Source organism: Sebastes umbrosus, chromosome 22 (genome assembly GCF_015220745.1).
Source record: "Sebastes umbrosus isolate fSebUmb1 chromosome 22, fSebUmb1.pri, whole genome shotgun sequence".
Lineage (NCBI taxonomy): Eukaryota > Metazoa > Chordata > Actinopteri > Perciformes > Sebastidae > Sebastes > Sebastes umbrosus.
The window spans coordinates 6448175-6465158 of record NC_051290.1 but is presented as its reverse complement, the minus strand read 5'-3'; the positions used below and the strand labels follow the sequence as shown (position 1 = coordinate 6465158).

General features: G+C 40.0%; 1 protein-coding gene and 1 long non-coding RNA gene across 3 annotated transcripts; both read left to right on the top strand.

Moving 5' to 3' along the window:
* The first annotated feature begins 7379 nt into the window (after positions 1 to 7379).
* Positions 7380 to 8693, top strand: LOC119481595. Its single transcript, XR_005205227.1, has 4 exons — positions 7380 to 7473; positions 7623 to 7733; positions 7828 to 7862; positions 8452 to 8693. It is a non-coding gene; the product is annotated as an uncharacterized LOC119481595 (long non-coding RNA).
* Positions 8694 to 9743: 1050 nt separating this feature from the next.
* On the top strand, positions 9744 to 15487 carry LOC119481578. 2 transcript variants are annotated; one of them, XM_037758680.1, is made up of 6 exons: positions 9744 to 9799; positions 9942 to 10280; positions 14392 to 14433; positions 14538 to 14648; positions 14751 to 14785; positions 15297 to 15487. In XM_037758680.1, the coding sequence occupies exons 1-6, from the start codon at positions 9754 to 9756 to the stop codon at positions 15417 to 15419; spliced, it is 696 nt and encodes a 231-aa protein (XP_037614608.1). In that variant the 5' UTR covers positions 9744 to 9753; the 3' UTR covers positions 15420 to 15487. The 2 variants fall into 2 exon arrangements, with proteins under 2 accessions (XP_037614608.1, XP_037614609.1); XM_037758681.1 differs by lacking the exons at positions 9744 to 9799; positions 9942 to 10280 and adding exons at positions 13346 to 13809; positions 13946 to 14284.
* The last annotated feature ends 1497 nt before the right edge of the window (positions 15488 to 16984 follow it).

The window sequence follows — 16984 nt, the reverse complement described above, 5'->3', positions numbered from 1 at the left end:
GTTAATGATCTTTGTCCCAAGTTTTAACAGTTGAGGGTTATTAACTTTAATCTCAATAAAAAAAAATTGTCAAGAAAGAGTTTCCGCCATGCCGTTACATGCAGTTACAAAACTGTTATTTAAAATGTTTTAATATAACCAATCAATTTTAGTTCTGTTGATGAGCTTTTGTCATACAATCTGGTCAATATCCTATTGTTTGAACAACTTTCAATCAGTAAACAGAATTTTGGTCAAACTATGTATGTTTTTGCGTCAAATGCTATTTTCCCAAGCCCTTCAAAAAATGTTTTCCCATGCAACCTGACATATGTCTGCATGATGACGATGCTACATATACACATCCTTATGTTCAGTTATTAACATTACAAACAGTAACTTAGATGGCGGTCAAGCTAAGCAATGTACTGCTTTGTGAACGCCACTTTAGTTCTGCGCCGAAAGTCACACAATAACACAAACAAACTAACCGATCGATGCAGCGATAGACCAGCAACTCCTGTGATCTGCAAGGTAAAATTACTGTTTTTGTGAATGGAGTCTGGTGGCTTTGAAGAGAGCAATATAACGGCTTCAGTTTCCCGTCGGAAAGTGTCGCCTGACGGCAATGTAAAGCGGTGAAAATATTCTAAATATACATTTAAACTGATATTGAATTTTTTAGGTGGCTAAAATACGTTTTTCTGCCGTTCCCGTCCACAGCTGCTTTACCTCGCCGTCAGGGAACTGAAGCCGTTATTGAATTAGCTCATTTTACGTATCTCAACACTGAGACCACAGTTGCTTCATATATTTTATTAAATCACATTATTAGTAATTATTTGTTATGTTAAGATGGATAATAACACTATATTTATCAAGCATTGCACTGCAAAGTTTAACATCAATCCAAAATTTCATTGCTGGGACTTAAAAATGCTCGTATTTGCAGAAACACTCAGTTACAGTATGTGACCCTAAAAAACACTTTATTGATTTACAGAATCTGGGCTCTGATGAGCTGAACTCTGCAGCGCTGAGGTTCCTTCCGGAGACAATGAGGAACAGGAGGCCTGCATCAGAGAGAGAAGTGGAGACTCGTGTTGTTTATGCAGCCAGCAGATAGACTGTATTGAGGCGTTAATGCAAATTTGTTTTAACACCACTCATTTCTTTAACGCATTAACGCAATCGATCTTTCGGAGGTTGTAGCGAGCTCAGTTTTTACAGCTACAGAGCTATGAAAGAAGATACTGATATCATTAGAAACTACAAAACCTTAGGAATCCATCAGTACCAACCATGTCATACTAGCTTGTCACAAAGGGGGTTAGAAAAATGATCCAAACTTATGCTAAATTTCAGCGAGGAAAAACTGTCATGGACATTTTCAAAGGGGTCCCTTGACCTCTGATCTCAAGACATGTGAATAGTCATAGTCAAGTCAGCACACTGACACACTGACGGCTGTTGTTGCCTGTTGGGCTGCAGTTTACCATGTTATGATTTGAGTGTATTTTTTTATGCTAAATGCAGTACCTGTGAGGGTTTCTGGACTATATTTATCATTGTTTTGTGTTGGTAATTGATTTCCAGTAATAAATATATACATACATTTGCATAAAGCCGCATATTTGTCCACTCCCATGTTGATAAGAGTATCAAATACTTGACAAATCTCCCTTTAATTTGATTAATCACGATGAAGAATCATGCAATTAAATATTGTAATCGATTGACAGCCCTATAGAAGAGATGCTTTATCTTATTAATCTACTGCCAGAGTCCGTGGCTGGTATTTTGTTAAATAAAGTTCTTATACTCATGGTCAGTTTCATCCCTCTTTCTTTCTGTCTCTCTCTCTGTCAGCAAAAAGTCTCCATCTTTCTTATTTTGTCTGCCTCCCATCTTCATCAAACATCAAATATGTTTGATGAGGAGGAGCCACAAGGGACACTGATGATGGTGAAGTCAAGACTTAGGCCCTGTTCACACCTGGTATTAACATGCGTCCTCAGTGATCGGATCACAAGTGTACAGCTCTAAATACAGGTGTGAACACACTCAAGACGCATTGAGGACGCATTGAGATCTGATCTTTCACATATGACCACATTCTTTTAGCAGTGTGTACGCGAATGCGTCCTGGGCCACATTAAGAACCGCCTACTCAACTGACGTCCAGCTGGGATCCACGGGATCACCGCGCCCCTCAGACGAATAAACATGCAGACACGGGGCGCTTGTCAGCCAGGAAACGGCCTCTGTGCTCTACTGTATGTAGACTAGGCACGCCAAGTGCATTATTATCATACTGTCGGAGATGTGTCGGTGTTTTTGTTCCGCTGCTTTGCACGGAGCTGACACCCGACCGCCCGCCCGCCTGTTCTCTGTCCTCCCTGGCTCTCTGGAGAGCTGTACCCCGCTGTCGTCTGGCAAAAGCAGCGGTGCCGGCACTGGCGGCGTGGACGTCCCGGTACAATTACCTTTTATTTTGATGTTAATACAATGTACCAGAATTAACAAATATGTAGGATATAACTATTAACATTCATGTAATATTACATCACAACCGCGGCTTTATTAGGTGTGTGTTTACTACTTGTTTATTTGCATATGGGGCGGGGAAGTGAGATCGGATCACAAGTGGCCACTGAAGACACATGTGGAGACGCATTTTAATGCCAGGTGTGAATAGACGTACTTAAAGCTGTCCACTTGTGATCAGATCACTGAGGACGCATGTTAATACCAGGTGTGAACAGGGCCTTACTCATATGGAGAGTCAAATGGTCTGTCGGGGGGGGAGTGAGTGAGATACGCATCACTTCACAGGAAGAGGCAGCAGAGTGTGGTCTGAGCACAACTGACATGAAAGTCACGAGGCCCGGCTTGCAAAAAAAAAAAAAGGAACAGTGCAAATTGACCCACTTAGGTTTAAATAGTATCAGCCTCTGTATTCGTACACACTGCTGGAAAAAATAGTAAAGAAAATAAATGGTAATAGAATAAACCAGCTACCTGTGGTGACAAACATTGTCTGTATGAGACAAAAATAAAGTCTCAGGCTTATCAGGAAGGCTTCAGCCATCACCACAAACATGAACACAAAATGTCATTGGGCCAAACTAGGCAGCGCTGATCAAATATGAATCAATATTCTGTTACTGTAATACCTATTTCTCTCCTCAAATGTTTTCAGAAACATCTTGTAGTGTACTGTTTAACTGTAAAATGAGAAAGTTTGTGACCCGGCAGCCATGTTGAGATCAAGTTCAGGAAATACCAAGCACCGCCCACCAGCCGGAGCACACTTTGTCATTTTACAGGTCTCATCAGAGCTGCCTAGTTTGACGGTTTGATCTTAGGTGGCGAGTGATTGACAGCTGCCTCTGTTGAATGAACAGTCAATAGGAACGCTCTCTCTCTCTCTCTGAAATGACCTGTGATTGACCATAACTTGAATCTATGCTGACACAGTGAACGTGTATATATAAATATGTGTTTGCAGGCACATGTGGGTAACAAGTCCTGTGACACCCTCCCCCTGTCATTTTCCACTGCGGTGAAAACACTTTGTGCATGGCCTAAAGCGAAAGCCACAGGAAGACTGGCCCTCAGCTCTCTGCAAATAAAACCACATGCATCAACAACTGCACAGCTTTCTCACAAAAGCTTCACTACTGTCTCTTAAAATGTGAAGGTATCTCTGTTGTACATGCAGGAATGCATTAAGTAAGAATTCCATCAGCAGTTTCGCCATCACTTCTCAAAATGTCACTTTCTATACCGACGACACTGACCAATTTCCTCACACTCATTTCGCTCTTTATACATCAGCTCCCTGCTTTCAGAAAAACTGCCTCATGCAGCCTCATGCTTGCACAGCCAGAAGACAGTGTCTTCCTCATTAAACTGAGTTGATGTTGTAAAACTGTTGAAGTATTTTTTTTTGTTTTGTAAACATGCATTAGCATAAAGCAAGCATATTTGCCCACTCACATGTTGATAAGAGTATTAAATACTTGACAAATCTCCCTTTAAAGTACATTTTGAATAGATAAAAATAACAATTAACTATGGACAATCATGCGATTAACCACGATTAAATATTTTAATTCATTGACATCAAATATTTGGGTACATCCCTACTTTTTTTGCATCTTTATTGCTCCCTTCATTTGGCAAAATCTTTCTATCACCTTGCCTTTTTGGACACAGATGACTGTCTGACAGAGGGGAGGAGTGAGTGAGGTACACAACACTTGTTTGACAGGAAGAGACAGACAGCAATGATGTGCGAGCGCAACTGAGGTGAAATATGAGAAGTCCAAAATCTGTAATAAAAAAAAATAAAAGGTAAGTACAGTAAACGGTTAGCCTACCTAGCCTTGGTCATAAAGAAAAAAGCAATACAATCTGTGGCTAGATGTTTTGGAAAAACAGAGTGTAGATGCTAACCAGCAGGCAAAAATAGAAACAGTTAAGTCTCAACCACAGGAAGACTGGTTTTCAGCGATAACCACAGACATCAAAGGCCTCGCAGCTGCTTAATAAGTTTCCATCAACCTCTTCTGACACCGTTTCACTGCTGCACTCATCACTCAAATGGACTAATTGACCTTCACAAGACATGTCAATATCTGCTTGTGAAAGGTACAAACTCACAACCTATATGAGAGCATTTAAATGGTAAATGGACTTGCATTTATATAGCGCCTTTCTAGTCTTCCGACCATTGCATGTCAACATTCACACACACATTCATACACTGATACACTGCCATGCAAGTTGCCAACCTGCTGCTGCAACACAGACTCACGGCATGGCATCTATTTGATTCGCCTACATAGACACAAATTTCCCTTCTTTGTATATCATTGCATTTGATGTACTTTGGTGTGAAGATATTTATCATGACATAACATTTTCTGAAAAATAACTTTTCGTCAATACTCATTTTCAAATTTAAACACAGGAGTATTTATTAGGTGGCAATCTGAACCACTTGCCAGGAGTTGTGTCTAAAAGGTAACTTGCAAAAATCTGATTTGAGATCTGTAAAGATGTCCATAAAATCTCGCCCGACGACCTATCCTAACCTTAACTATTCGAGGTCAATGCCTAACCTTAACTATTAGAGGTCAATGCCTAACCTTAACTATTCGAGATCAATACCTAACCTTAACTATTAGAGGTCAATGCCTAACCTTAACTATTAGAGGTCAATGCCTAACCTTAGCTATTAGAGGCCAATGCCTAACCTTAACTATTCGAGGTCAATGCCTAACCTTAGCTATTCAAGGTAAATGCCTAACCTTAACTATTCGAGGTCAATGCCTAACCATAGCTATTAGAGGTCAATGCCTAACCTTAGCTATTCAAGGTAAATGCCTAACCTTAACTATTAGAGGTCAATGCCTAACCTTAACTATTTGAGGCCAATGCCTAACCTTAGCTATTCGAAGTCAATGCCTAACCTTAGCTATTAGAGGTCAATGCCTAACCTTAACTATTAGAGGTCAATGCCTAACCTTAGCTATTCAAGGTAAATGCCTAACCTTAACTATTAGAGGTCAATGCCTAACCTTAACTATTTGAGGCCAATGCCTAACCTTAGCTATTCGAAGTCAATGCCTAACCTTAGCTATTAGAGGTCAATGCCTAACCTTAACTATTAGAGGTCAATGCCTAACCTTAACTATTTGAGGTCAATGCCTAACCTTAGCTATTCGAAGTCAATGCCTAACCTTAACTATTCAAGGTCAATGCCTAACCTTAGCTATTAAAGGTCAATGCCTAACCTTAGCTATTAGAGGTCAATGCCTAACCTTAACTATTAGAGGTCAATGCCTAACCTTAACTATTGGAGATCAATGCCTAACCTTAAGTATTCGAGGACAATGCCTAACCTTAACTATTAGAGGCCAATGCCTAACCTTAACTATTCAAGGCCAATGCCTAACCTTAACCATTCAAGGTCAATGCCTTCTAAACACAACCGTGTAATGGATGGACAATAATAAGTAATCACCAGTCCTAGAACAACATTAAATACCACAATTAAATTCGGGCTTCACTCTCCAATTGCAGAATATTTATCTCAGTTTTGCTCGTGTGCTGCTGGGCGCTGATGTTGCATTGGAACAACCAATTGACTTTCACTTTTTGGCAATAAACGTTCTTTGTCCATGTGGACACGACAGGTTCCTTGCTATATCACAGCCACAATGTGTGGCAGCTAGTTTCAGGGAAACAGATGAACTACACTTGCAATATTTCATCTTGGTTTAACTCTACAGCACATATTCCCATCAGTGGGAGATAATATCTTCCATCTAAACGCTGCCAGGCATTAACATGTTAACTTTCAACTGTCGAGAGGCTCTAAAGCATTATGTTTCCTGACACCTGTCAGCCATCTCATGAGGTTGTGTGCATCATTTTCTTCCTCGATATATCTTTGTATATATTCCATTTTATGTAATTTGGTGTGAAGATATTTATTGTGACATAAAATTTCTGAAAAATAACTTTGCATCAACACTCATTTTCCTGAAAGCATGTATGAGGTCAGTTTGTTCAACAGGATAAGCACAAAAAAATTCCTTCATCAGATGACTGATTTGAAATCTGCATGTTTAACAACCCGCCTCTTTACTTTGAAAGCACCCTGACTGGAGCTCAGTTCAGTTATGGACACTGCAGAGCTTCAGTCACACGCACCATGAAAACCTTCACCTTGATAACAGCTTTAACTCTCTGCAGCTTTAGTAAGTACAACTGCATCTACAACTTTGGGAACTTTAACCATCCAGATTGGAAACTATTCACTTATTAAAATGTTTATTTAAAGGAATCGTTCATGTTAATTTTGTTTAATTGAGAGTAAATCTGCTGTTTGTTTCAGGCTGGATCTCTGTCTCAGGTTCTGAGTATCAGACTGTGGAGGTTAAGCCTGGTGAAGAAGTCACACTGACGTGCTCCAACATGTCCAGCTATGATTCTATGACATGGTGGTTCAGACTGGTGGACGGAACCAAGGCCAGCTGTATCACTGTTATGTTCGACGCTAAGAGCGATGTTAAATACTGTGATGGAGTTAAAAATTGGAAATTTGAAATGAGCTCCCACACCTCCACTCTCTTTCTCAAAATCAAAGACGTGGATTTATCTGACTCTGGACTGTATTTCTGTGGATTTTACTCAAGTGGCCGTCCAACTTTCAGTGAAATACATACATTAAATGTTAAAGGTAAGGTCATTCTAAAGTCTTGACTTTCTTTTGGTACCCATTCTTCGGTCATTTCTGTTTATACATTTAATATACTGTAGGTTGTCTTCTAACAAAACAGACAACAAAGTGACTATTTGAACATTGACAAAATGTGATTATGATGCAAATATGTCAAAATTCAATAAAGACTAAAGTTATCTTAATTTCAGTAAAAGGCAGCAATGAGACACATGATGACGTGGACAGCCAGTGTGAAAGTAAGATTCTCCTAAAGATTTCTATCATTGTGCAGATTATCAAATGTTTGAGGGTAAAACAGTTCAGCTGAATTCAGTTTGGTCCATTTTAATTTGAGCCAGATCTCAAGTCTCTATAGAGTCTAACTTGATGATCTTTCCTGTATAAGCGAGTGACGGAACAGCAAAGCTGACGAGTATGATCCTGGGCGGTCTGACTGTCTTCCTGGTAGCGGTCATCATCGGTCTGGTTGTTAAAGTCAGGAAGCTGCAGACTTCAGGTACTGTTTCTGTTTGGTTTAGTTGCTGCTGGAAATTCTCTTGAAGTTGTGTCAATATGCAAAACTGACCAGATGTTTTGTTTCTGTCTCTTAGCTGATGAAGAAGAACAGAATCCAGAGCAAAGAGAGGTGAATACAAAGTTATCCTTTACTTTTATATATTGTTTAATAGAGCTACTTGACCCCAAAACAGCCGGGACTACAGTACATTGTATCGTCTAATATTAGCTTGTCCCTGAAATGATACTGTATTTGTATATGGGCCGATAAGTAACAAGAAATTGCAGTACGGAAATGCTAAAATTATGTTTGAGCTACTTTAGAGCAGTGATTCTCAAAGTGGGGTCCGTGGCTCTCTGTCCGGGGGTCCACAAAATAATTTGCTATGAATTATAAGATTGTGCCGTATCATTAAAAAGTACATATCTACAGATGGGGACCATTTGCACAAATAGAACAAGCATGCTGTGTCCATTACTACCACCCACGTTAGCTCTGGGCCAATAGAAACAATCAATCTGTCATGAATCAGTCACTTCACTCAGAACGCAACGGACCGTTCCTGCAGCAGCTTAGCTCAGCTTATTAGCCAGCTAACTAGCTGGTGAGCATGGAGGAATATTTGAGTCAGTCCACAAGTGACGCTAAACCAAGTGACGCTTGGGAATATAAATCGTGTCAAGTCACCACATTAAGACTGTAAATACTTGTCTTACAGAATGTGGACTCTGATGAACTGAACTACGCAGCAGTGACATTTCAACCTAGAGCAAAAAGAAGACAGCCGGAGCCGAATGTTATTTATGCTGCTACCAGATAAGACTCAGGAGATAACTGGAGCTGATGCTGTAATAATATCAATATGCTTTAGAGCTTTTGTAGAGCTTGTTGGTGAGAGGAAGAACCACTTTTACCAAAACATTTCATTTTGCAATAAAGATCCGATGCATGCAGAGCTTTCATTCTGAGCATTTCCTTTCTCTCAGTCAAAGAATACATGTTTTTAATGTTTGATGGAGGACGAGCCTGTCCAGAGTCTCTTATACTGAGGGGTTAGATGGAGGTCTGCAGCAGTGAGTGAGGAACACATCACTTGTTTAACAGGAAGAGGCAGTACAGTGTGGTCAGAGCACAACTGAGGTGAAAATCATGAGACGTGTTAACGGTTTCTAAAAATAAAATGTGGCTGAGACAATTCAAAACCTCAAGAGCAGGATAGAAGAACCATACAGTACATATAGTCAAAACAGAGTATTTTGATTGTGATACCATAACACGTGTGAAATGAATTAAAATGTATAAAAAATGGATTACCACTGGCAGGTAGGTAGACTGATATAGGTTGAGGTTCAGGAGGCTGGCGAGCAAAGGAACGAAGCAACGTTGACGATCTGGCAACTGACTGTGGAAAAGGGGGCTGGTATAAATACCTCCAGGGTGATTGAAGAATAGGACTCAGGTGAGCAGGTGGATGTGGGAGTCAGGTGGGAAAGTCTGAGGACATCTGGTGCACCGGCTGTGCTGCACGTTACCTGCCTTATCCCCAAACTGCTCCGAAGGCTGTGCCATCGGTGTGAATTGAGATTAGATCCTGATGGGCAGGTTGGCACCTTGCATGACAGCTTCTGCCGTCAGTGTATGGATGTGTGTGTGAGTGCTGACATGTAGTGTAAAACGCTTACCATCGGACGCCATGTAAGCAGCTATTCTATTAGGTACTAAAAATATCTATATTTCTTAGAATTAATGACCTAATTCAGCTGTCATGGATACCAACAGCTTGTGCAGAACAAACAAACAAACATGACCAGCATCTGTAAATAACACAGAAAATAGGAAGTCCTTCACTTACAAATCGTGAGAATGTTAAACTGGTGAGAAACTCACGGTTTACACCTTTCCTTCATCACATGACTGATAAGAAATCTGCATGTTTAACACCCCACCTCTTTACTTTGAAAGCACCCTGACTGGAGCTCAGGTCAGTTACGGACATTGCAGAGCTTCAGTCACACGCACCATGAAGAACTTCACCTTGATAACAGCTTTACTTCTCTGCAGCCTCAGTAAGTACTGACACCAAAACATGTAACCAGTAACCCACCAGAATATAAACTTGCAAATTAGAACTGAATTTATTCTTGTTGTTGTTGTTTTTGTCTTATTACAGTAACTGTTGCATTACAAGCTTAGGGTTGTTTGTTTCAGGCTCCGTCTCAGGTTCTGAGTCTCAGACTGTGGAGGTTCAGTCTGGTGATGAAGTCACACTGACGTGCAACAACATTTCCAGCAGTCCAACTCATACGGAGTGGTTCAGACTGATCAACAGAACCAAACCCAGCTGCATCTCCGCTATGTACTGGTCTCAGAGTAAAGCTTTGTACTGTGTTGGATTTCAAAAAGAAAAATTTGAAATGAGCTCCAACAACTCCACTGTCTTTCTTAAAATCAAGCGACTGGATTTATCTGACTCTGGACTGTATTTCTGTGGATTCTACATGGACGCACATATAGTCATTGTCAATGTAACACATTTAATCGTTCAAGGTAAGACTGTCATATTTACAGTACATCTCACATTTATTGCATTAAAACAGCATAAAGACAAATAAGAAACCAATACTGTCAAAAAACATTTTTTTTTAAAGGTGATGGTGAATCTGAGGGTAAAGTGGATTTTAAGGCTGAAAGTAAGATTCTCCTTTTTCATTGTGCAAGTTACCACCGAGTTAGTAATTTCAATCTTAACCACGTCTTTAAAAAATAGAGTCTGATTCTATCATTGTTCTTGTAGAGGCGTTTGATGTAACGGCAAACCTAATGATTTTGATCCTGGGTGGTCTGACCGTTTCCCTCACCATAGTCGTCGTTGTTCTGGCTGTTAAAGTCAGGAAACTTCAGACAGGTACAGCAGATTTAGAATTTGTTACACATGATGGAAAAATCTAAAGCAAAGTATCTGATCAGTAATAATGAACTAATCACACTTTCGTCTTTTGCCATTTAGCTGTGAATGAGGAGCCGCAGCCAGAAAGAAACAAGGTGAACTCACCATTAACTTAAATAAAACTGTGTTGTGGTTTTAAAGTTGCAATTTAAACACACAATATGTCTGTTAATGATCTTTGTCCCGAGCTTTAACAGTTGAGGTTCATTAACTTTAATTTAATCTCAATCTAATATTTTTGTCAAGGAAGAGCTTCCACCATGCCGTTACATACAGTTTAAAAAATGTTATTTAAATTTTTTTTAATGTAACTAATCAATTTTAGTTCTGTTAATGAGCTGTCGTCATACAATCTGGCCAATATCCTATTGTTTGAACAACTTTCAATCAGTAAACAGAATTTTGGTCAAACTATGTATGTTTTAGCGTCAAATGCTATTTTCCCAAGCCCTTCAAAAAACGTTTTCCCTTGTGACCTGACATATGTCTGCATGATGACGATGCTACATATACACTATATATATATACATCCTTATGTTCAGTTATTAACATTACAAACAGTAACTTAGATGGCGGTCAAGCTAAGCAATGTACTGCTTTGTGAACGCCACTTTAGTTTGGCGCCGAAAGTAACACAATAACACAAACAAACAAACCGATCGATGCAGCGATAGACCGGCAACTCCTGTGATCTGCGAGGTAAAATTACTGTTTTTGTGAATGGAGTCTGGTGGCTTTTAAGAGAGCAATATAACGGCTTCAGCTTCCCGTCGGAAAGGGACTCCATTCAAGAAAACAGTCATTTTACCTTGCAGATCATGGGAGCATACATACATACAACTCCTAAGGTTCCTAAATCCTATGTTTAAATGATTCCTTTGTGGAACAACCTACAAATACAGATTTTTTGGAAGACTCAGCTGTGTGTGTGTGTGTGTGTGCGTGTGTGTGTGTGTGTGTGTGATACCGTATGTGACTCTAAATACTCTGTATTACAGAATCTGGGCTCAGATGAACTGAACTACGCAGCTCTAAGTTTCCAGGCAAAGCCAAAAAGAAGCCGCAGGCCTGCACCTGAGAGAGAGATGGAGCCACATGTTGTGTACGCTGCCACCAGATAGACCCAGGAAGCAACAGAAACTCATGCTTTATGTCATTAATCTTATTAGTTGCTAGTCTAATTAGCTGTTCGTGGGGTGATTCAATGGAAATAAATACATTTAAAATAATGTCTCTGTATTTTCTCGCTCATGATTCTTTCAGTTTCTCTCTCGTGTCTATATTTCTTATTTTTTTTCTGAGAGGAAAAGAGTGTGCTTAATGTGTGATGGAGGACTCAGAAAGGACACTGATGACTTCAAACTTACTTGGTCTGTGGACGGAGGAGGGAGTGGCGTACACATCACTTGTTTGACAGGAAGAGACACAGTGTGCTCTGAGAACTACTGTGGTGAAAATCATGAGGCATCTGAAGTCAAAGCTCTGTGGAAACTATAAAAAGAAGGTGTGAAAACTGCCCTATGACAAAATGAAACTAGCTGCTGCACATGTATTTAGACCTTTTGGAGAAATAGTGGAGGAATAAATATAACAATAGTATAGACCAGCCAACCTGGGTTGTCAAACCCTGTCTGAGTCAAATATAAAGTCTCCACCACAGGAAGTCTTCAGCAGTGACCACAAACATCAACAGAACTGATATTCTGACAAACAAGAATAACTATCCCTTAAAACATGTATACCAATCTCTTCTGACGTTGTTGAATCACTCCACTCCTCATCACTTCACACAAACTTATTTAACTACTTTACTTCCTCACACACCACATCAACATCTGGATTCAGAACAGAGCAGCCCACAGGAGACTGGAGGCCTGTACTACGAAGCAGGATTTAGGGTTAGCGAGGTCACTTCAGGGTTAACCTTCAGGGTTTTCAGTCCTTACGACGGTGGTTCACTTCTTACCGGGATAGATCGCCATGGTAACTGATGTTGAACACCTAACCTGCTCCGGAGCAGGTTATGTTCCAGATAAGAGATCAAAAGCACCACCTACTGACCAATCAGAGCTCGGTGCGCAGATCGTATGATAATATTACAGAAAGACGAAGAAGTTACAGTCATAATCCAGACTAAAAACAACACAGTTTAAACTGACAAATGCAGGAAGGACAGCTGGCTGTATGTTGTGGGTGTTTACCGCTTTAAATTATGTTTTTATATTTATTTTTTTACTTGTTATCAAGTCCGTTTCACACCGCCGGAGTCGGAGACGTAGCTGAAAGAGGGCTGAAATATTCATACACGCCACATTGGGCAAAATGAAGTGTATTCTATTCATCCATTATCCTCTGAAAGCTTTTTATAATATCACTGCCCCATCTAGCCGACTATATCTGACTTTTGAGTATTGGGTTAATTGAATAAGTCTGTTAATTTACGCATTCACACATCGGCAATTCTTTCTTTTGCCAGCTGCCCTTCCTGCATTTGGCAGCTTCAACTGTGTTACTTTTAGTCTGGATTATGTGTTTAACTTCTTCGTATTTGTCTAATATTATAGTTTGTAAAATGTGCCGATCGAAGAAGGCTAAATAACGCTCCAAACATACATTAATTTTTGGCGAGGAAAAGCTGGCATTGCCATTTTCAAAGGGGTCCCTTGACCTTTGACCTCAAGATATGTGAATGAAAATGGGTTCTCTTTGTACCCACGAGCATCAAGCATAAAAATATGACGCGACAGATGCGTCGCTTTGTTTTTCTTGTCATATTTCATACAGTATGTCATACCAGAGCAGACTGTTACGGGTTAGGTGAGGATGCTTTCAATGACAGCTGTAGGAGTCGTGTTGTTTAAGCATCTACAATTCTTTGTGGCCCCTTTTGTCTCAAATAGCGTCTGACACAGATATAACTTTGACTCTCCTACCACCAAACTTTCCTGTGAAGTCATATTTCAAAGTTTTTGCATTCGGGTAAAGGTGAGCAGCAAGATGAAAAACAAACCCCGCCTCTCTAAACCCTTTTATAAGAGCTCAGCGGTACAAACTATCCCTGCAGTGACGCGATTAAACGCACAATGAGGAGCTTCACCTTGATAACAGCTTTACTTCTCTGCAGCCTCAGTAAGTACTGACACCAAACCATGTAACCAGTAACCCACCAGAATATGAACTTGCAAATTAGAACTGAATGTATTCTTGTTGTTGTTGTCTTATTACAGTAACTGTTGCATTACAAGCTTAGGGTTGTTTGTTTCAGGCTCCGTCTCAGGTTCTGAGTCTCAGACTGTGAAGGTTCAGTCTGGTGATGAAGTCACACTGACGTGCAACAACATTACCAGCCGTCCAGCTCATACGGAGTGGTTCAGACTGATCAACAGAACCAAGCCCAGCTGTATCTCCTATATGTACTGGGATGATGATGAAGCTTCGTTCTGTGATGGATTTCAAAAAGAAAAATTTGAAATGAGCTCCAACATCTCCACTGTCTTTCTTAAAATCAAGCGAGTGGATTTATCTGACTCTGGACTGTATTTCTGTGGAATCTACGTGAAAGCACATACTGTCATTGCCGATTTAACACATTTAATCGTTCAAGGTAAGACTGTCAAATGTCATATTTACATACATCTCACATTTTTTGCATTAAAACAGCATAAAGACAAATAAGAAACCAATACGTGTCAAAACATTTTTTTTTTAAAGGTGATGGTGAATCTGATGGTAAAGTGGATTTTAAGACTGAAAGTAAGATTCTCCTTTTTCATTGTGCAAGTTACCACCGAGCCAGTAATTTCAATCTTAACCACGTCTTTAAAAAATAGAGTCTAATTCTATCATCGTTCTTGTAGAGGAGTTTGATGTAACGGCAAACCTAATGAGTTTGATCCTGGGTGGTCTGACCGTTTCCCTCACCATAGTCGTCGTTGTTCTGGCTGTTAAAGTCAGGAAACTTCAGACAGGTACAGCAGATTTAGAATGTGTTATACATGATGGAAAAATCTAAATCAAAGTATCTGATCAGTAATAATGAACTAATCACACTTTTGTCTTTTGCCATTTAGCTGTGAATGAGGAGCCGCAGCCAGAAAGAAACAAGGTGAACTCGCCATTAACTTAAATAAAACTGTGTTATGGTTTTAAAGTTGCATCGAAACACATGATATGTCTGTTAATGATCTTTGTCCTGGGCTTTAACAGTTGAGGTTCATTAACTTTAATTTAATTGATTTGTAAACACAAAATAGTTTTAACATGGTGTAAAAGTAATATGTATATGAAACAATTCAATTTGAAATAATGTCATATTATAATTGAATTAGCTCATTTTATGTATTTCAACATTGGAATCACAGTTGTAGGACACAAAGAAAATTTCTGTTTGGACCCATAAAATGCTTCATATATTTGATTAAATCACATTATTAGTAATTATTTGTTATGTCAAGATGGATAATAACACTATATTTATCAAGCATTGCACTGCAAAGTTTAACATAAATCCAAAATGTCATTGCTGGGACTTAAAAATGCCTGTATTTGCAGAAACACTCAGTTACAGCGTGTGAGATACAGTATGTGACCCTAAAAAACACTTTATTGATTTACAGAATCTGGGCTCTGATGAGCTGAACTCTGCAGCGCTGAGGTTCCTTCCAGAGACAATGAGGAACAGGAGGCCTGCATCAGAGAGAGAAGTGGAGACTCGTGTTGTTTATGCTGCCAGCAGATAGACTCCGGAAGACACTGTATTGAGGCGTTAATGCAAATTTGTTTTAACACCACTCATTTCTTTAACGCATTAACGCAATCGATCTTTCGGAGGTTACAGCGGGCTCAGTTTTTACAGCTATAGAGCTATGAAAGAAGATACTGATATCATTAGAAACTACAAAACCTTAGGAATCCATCAGTACCAACCATGTCATACTAGCTTGTCACAAAGGGGGTTAGAAAAATGATCCAAACTTACGCTAAATTTCAGCGAGGAAAAACTGTCATGGACATTTTTAAAGGGGTCCCTTGACTTCTGATCTCAAGACATGTGAATAGTCATAGTCAAGTCAGCACACTGACACACTGACGGCTGTTGTTGCCTGTTGGGCTGCAGTTTGCCATGTTATGATTTGAGCTTATTTGTTATGCTAAATGCAGTACCTGTGAGGGTTTCTGGACGATATTTATCATTGCTTTGTGTTGGTAATTGATTTCCAATAATAAATATATACATCCATTTGCATAAAGCAGCATATTTGTCCACTCCCATGTTGATAAGAGTATTAAATACTTGACAAATCTCCCTTTAATTTGATTAATCCCGATGAAGAATCATGCAATTAAATATTGTAATCGATTGACAGCCCTATAGAACAGATGCTTTATCTTATTAATCTACTGCCAGAGTCCGTGGCTGGTATTTTGTTAAATAAAGTTCTTATACTCATGGTCAGTTTCATCCCTCTTTCTTTCTGTCTCTCTCTCTGTCAGCAAAAAGTCTCCATCTTTCTTATTTTGTCTGCCTCCCATCTTCATCAAACATCAAATATGTTTGATGAGGAGGAGCCACAAGGGACACTGATGATGGTGAAGTCAAGACTTAGGCGCTGTTCACACCTGGTATTAACATGCGTCCTCAGTGATCGGATCACAAGTGTACAGCTCTAAATACAGGTGTGAACACACTCAAGACGCATTGAGGACGCATTGAGATCTGATCTTTCACATATGACCACATTCTTTTAGCAGTGTGTACGCGAATGCGTCCTGGGCCACATTAAGAACCGCCTACTCAACTGACGTCCAGCTGGGATCCACGGGATCACCGCGCCCCTCAGACGAATAAACATGCAGACACGGGGCGCTTGTCAGCCAGGAAACGGCCTCTGTGCTCTACTGTATGTAGACTAGGCACGCCAAGTGCATTATTATCATACTGTCGGAGATGTGTCGGTGTTTTTGTTCCGCTGCTTTGCACGGAGCTGACACCCGACCGCCCGCCCGCCTGTTGTCTGTCCTCCCTGGCTCTCTGGAGAGCTGTACCCCGCTGTCGTCTGGCAAAAGCAGCGGTGCCGGCACTGGCGGCGTGGACGTCCCGGTACAATTACCTTTTATTTTGATGTTAATACAATGTACCAGAATTAACAAATATGTAGGATATAACTATTGACATTCATGTAATATTACATCACAACCGCGGCTTTATTAGGTGTGTGTTTACTACTTGTTTATTTGCATATGGGGCGGGGAAGTGAGATCGGATCACAAGTGGCCACTGAAGACACATGTGGAGACGCATTTT

Excerpts from the sequence above, each read along its gene's own strand:
- LOC119481578 (XM_037758680.1), top strand. The coding sequence starts at position 9,754 with ATGAAGAACTTCACCTTGATAACAGCTTTACTTCTCTGCAGCCTCA. Across the intron at positions 10,281-14,391 it reads AACACATTTAATCGTTCAAG|GTGATGGTGAATCTGATGGT; the intron begins GTAAGACTGTCA and ends TTTTTTTTAAAG. Across the intron at positions 14,434-14,537 it reads AGTGGATTTTAAGACTGAAA|AGGAGTTTGATGTAACGGCA; the intron begins GTAAGATTCTCC and ends TCGTTCTTGTAG.